Source organism: Quercus lobata, chromosome 4, assembly GCF_001633185.2.
Source record: "Quercus lobata isolate SW786 chromosome 4, ValleyOak3.0 Primary Assembly, whole genome shotgun sequence".
NCBI lineage: Eukaryota > Viridiplantae > Streptophyta > Magnoliopsida > Fagales > Fagaceae > Quercus > Quercus lobata.
In genome coordinates, this window is record NC_044907.1 from 62,317,735 (window position 1) to 62,320,857 (window position 3,123).

General features: G+C 42.3%; 1 protein-coding gene across 1 annotated transcript; it reads right to left on the reverse strand.

Moving 5' to 3' along the window:
* Positions 1-1,902: 1,902 nt before the first annotated feature.
* LOC115985544 lies at positions 1,903-2,541 on the reverse strand. Its single transcript, XM_031108484.1, has one exon. The coding sequence runs from the start codon at positions 2,539-2,541 to the stop codon at positions 1,903-1,905; it is 639 nt and encodes a 212-aa protein (XP_030964344.1).
* Between the last annotated feature and the right edge of the window lie 582 nt (positions 2,542-3,123).

Sequence of the window (3,123 nt, forward strand, 5' to 3'; positions counted from 1 at the left end):
TAGTAGCCTGCACGGACGACTTTGTGGACAAGTGATCTGGCTCTTGAATGGTTACCACATGCTCCCTCATGAACCTCCCTCAATACATAGTTGGCCTCATCCGGAGCTAAACACCTCAGATAAGGTTATGAAAAAACTCCTTTTGTATAGCACCTCATTCATGAGGACGTATCTGGCTGATCTGACTCTAAGCTTCTTGGCCTTGTCTTTTCCTTCTGGAAGTGTTCCGTCCTTCAAGTATGATATTATTGGAGTCATCCAATTTTCTTCTCCCTCTATCTGATGCACCTCTGGAAAGTCTATGCTGGGCAGGTATTGAATTTCATCAAATTCATCCATTACTTTGCTTGCTGAGGCTTCTTTTGCTAAAGCATCTGCTTCTATATTTTCCTCTCTTGGGATCTGAATGAAATCAACTTCCTTAAACTTCTTTACAAGGCGTACCACCTTATTAAGGTACTTCTTCATTCATTCTTCTTTGGCTTCACATGTCCCATTTACTTGGCCTATGAATAACTGCGAGTCTCCCAAGACGAGTATTGATTCCACTTCTACAGATTTAGCCAACTCCAACCCTTTAATAAGGGCTTTATACTCAACTTCATTGTTGGTTGTTTGATACTGCAGACGAACCTTGTGCTTCAGTTTATCTCCTTCCAGGGATAATAGAACAACTCCTATTCCTCCTGCATATTGTGTAGACGATCCATCCACATGGACGATCCATTTCTTTCTATTCTCCACCTCGCTTAAGTCATCATAACTCGAAGTGAACTCTGCAATGAAATCTACTAAGGCTTGAGCTTTTATTGCATGCCTTGGTTGATATCTGATATCAAATTCACTAAGCTCGACAGCCTATTGGACCAGTCGTCCTGCAACTTCTAGCTTGCTCATTGCTTTCTTGAGCGGATGATCGATCATGACATTGATGACATGAGCTTGGAAGTAATGCCTTAGCTTTCTGGAAGCTGTTATCAATGCAAAAGCCAACTTCTCTATTAGCGGATATCGTCCTTTCGCTCCCCTTAGTGCTTTGCTTGTATAGTACATAGGCTTTTGCACTCTTCCTTCCTCCCTTATCAATGCTGAACTAATAGTATGCAAGGTAACTGCCAAGTACAAATACAAGTCCTCTCCCAGCACGGATGGACTTAGTAAAGGAGCCGTAGTGAGGTAGATTTTCAAGTCTTGGAAGGCTTTTTGACACTCTTCCGTCCACTCAAATGCTTTTTTAAGTACCTTAAAAAATGGCAAACATTTATCAGTAGTTTTAGAGACAAATCTGTTGAGGGCAGCAACTTGTCCGGTAAGAGACTGGACTTCTTTGATATTCCATGGAGGTTCCATGTTCAGTATTGCCTAGATCTTGTTTGGATTTACTTCAATCCCCCTATGTGAAACCATGAACCCCAGGAATTTCCCGGATAAAACTCCGAAAGCACACTTGCTGGGGTTCAACCTCATATTATACTGCCTGAGTGTGTCAAACATTTCCTACAGATCGTCTAGATGCTTTCCCTCATCCTGACTTTTCACCAGCATGTCATCTACATGGACTTCTACATTTCACTCAATTTGTGGACGAAACATGTGGTTAACCAACCTCTGATATGTTGCCCCAACGTTCTTTAAACCGAAGGGCATCACCTTATAACAGAATAAGCTTTGGCTTGTGACAAAGGATGTCTTTTCTTGATCTGCGTCGTCCATCTTTATCTGATTGTATCCAGAGAAAGCATCCATAAAGCTAAGCAACTTGTGTCCCGTAATGGAATCCACCAACTGGTCAATGCGAGGCAATGGGTAGTTGTCCTTGGGGCAAGCCTTTTTCAGATCGGTGAAGTCTACACACATTCTCCACTTACCATTTGCCTTCTTGACCATTACTACATTGACCAGCTAGTCTAGATAATAAACTTCTCGAATGAACTTCGCTGCGGTCAACTTCTGCACTTCTTCTTTGATAACATTGTCTCTTTCAGGAGCAAAAATCATTTTCTTTTGTCGTACTGACTTAGAGGAAGGATACACATTCAGACGGTGGGTAATGACACTAGGGTCTATACCCGGCATGTCCTCATGACTCAAAGAAAATACATCAATACTTTTCCTCAAGAAACAGATGAGGTCCTTCTTAATCCTCTCTTCGAAATCTGCTCCAACCCTGGTGGACCTCTCAGGGTTTTTCTCGTCTAAAGAAATATCTTCTAACACTTCAATGGGCTCAGCCATCATTCTCTTTTCTTCAATATTCATCGTTTGAACTTGCTCATCCATGGCTAACATGGCCAAGTAGCACTCTCTTGCTGCCAGCTGATCTCCCTGAACTTGTCCTATCCTATGCTCTGTTGGAAATTTGACTGGCAGGTGGTAAGTAGACGTAACTACTTTCCAACTATTTAAAGTTAGTCTTCCAATTATAGCATTGTAGGAGGATGAACAATCTACCACCAAGAAATTCACGTTCCTGCCTACCTGTTGTGGGTATGCCCCTACCACGATAGGTAATGTGATAGTGCCTACAAGCTGCACCTTCATTCCATCGAATCCTACCAAGGGTGAGTTTACTGGACGAAGTTGGTCTCGTCCGAGCCTCATTTGTTGAAAGGCAGGGTAATATAAAAATATCTGCTGAACTTCCGTTGTCCACCAACACCCTTCTAGTTGTATAATTGGCAATTAGCAAAGTAATAACAATGGTATCATCATAGGGGTGGTAAACTCTTTCAGCATCCGCGTCCATGAATGTGATTGCTTGCTCGTCCGTGGTCGTCGTCCTTGGAGATCGTCCAGAGAGTTGAACATTCTGCACTACTTTCAGATACGTCTTTTTGGACTTGGACGATTGACCGGCTGAGCTTCCCCTACAATAACTCTAATCTCTCCAAGCGGGGGGCATGACGTTTCTTCTACCTTCCTTTTCAACTTCTCATCTTTATGCTCTCATCCAAGGAAATTTCTCAACTTTCTTTGTCTTATAAGATTTTCAATTTGCTATTTTAAATCGTAACATTCGTCTGTGTCGTGCCCATGGTCTCTATGGAAGCGACAATACTTGTTTCTATTGCGCTTATTGGGATCTCCCTTCATTTTCTCTGACCATTTCAAGAAAGGATCGTC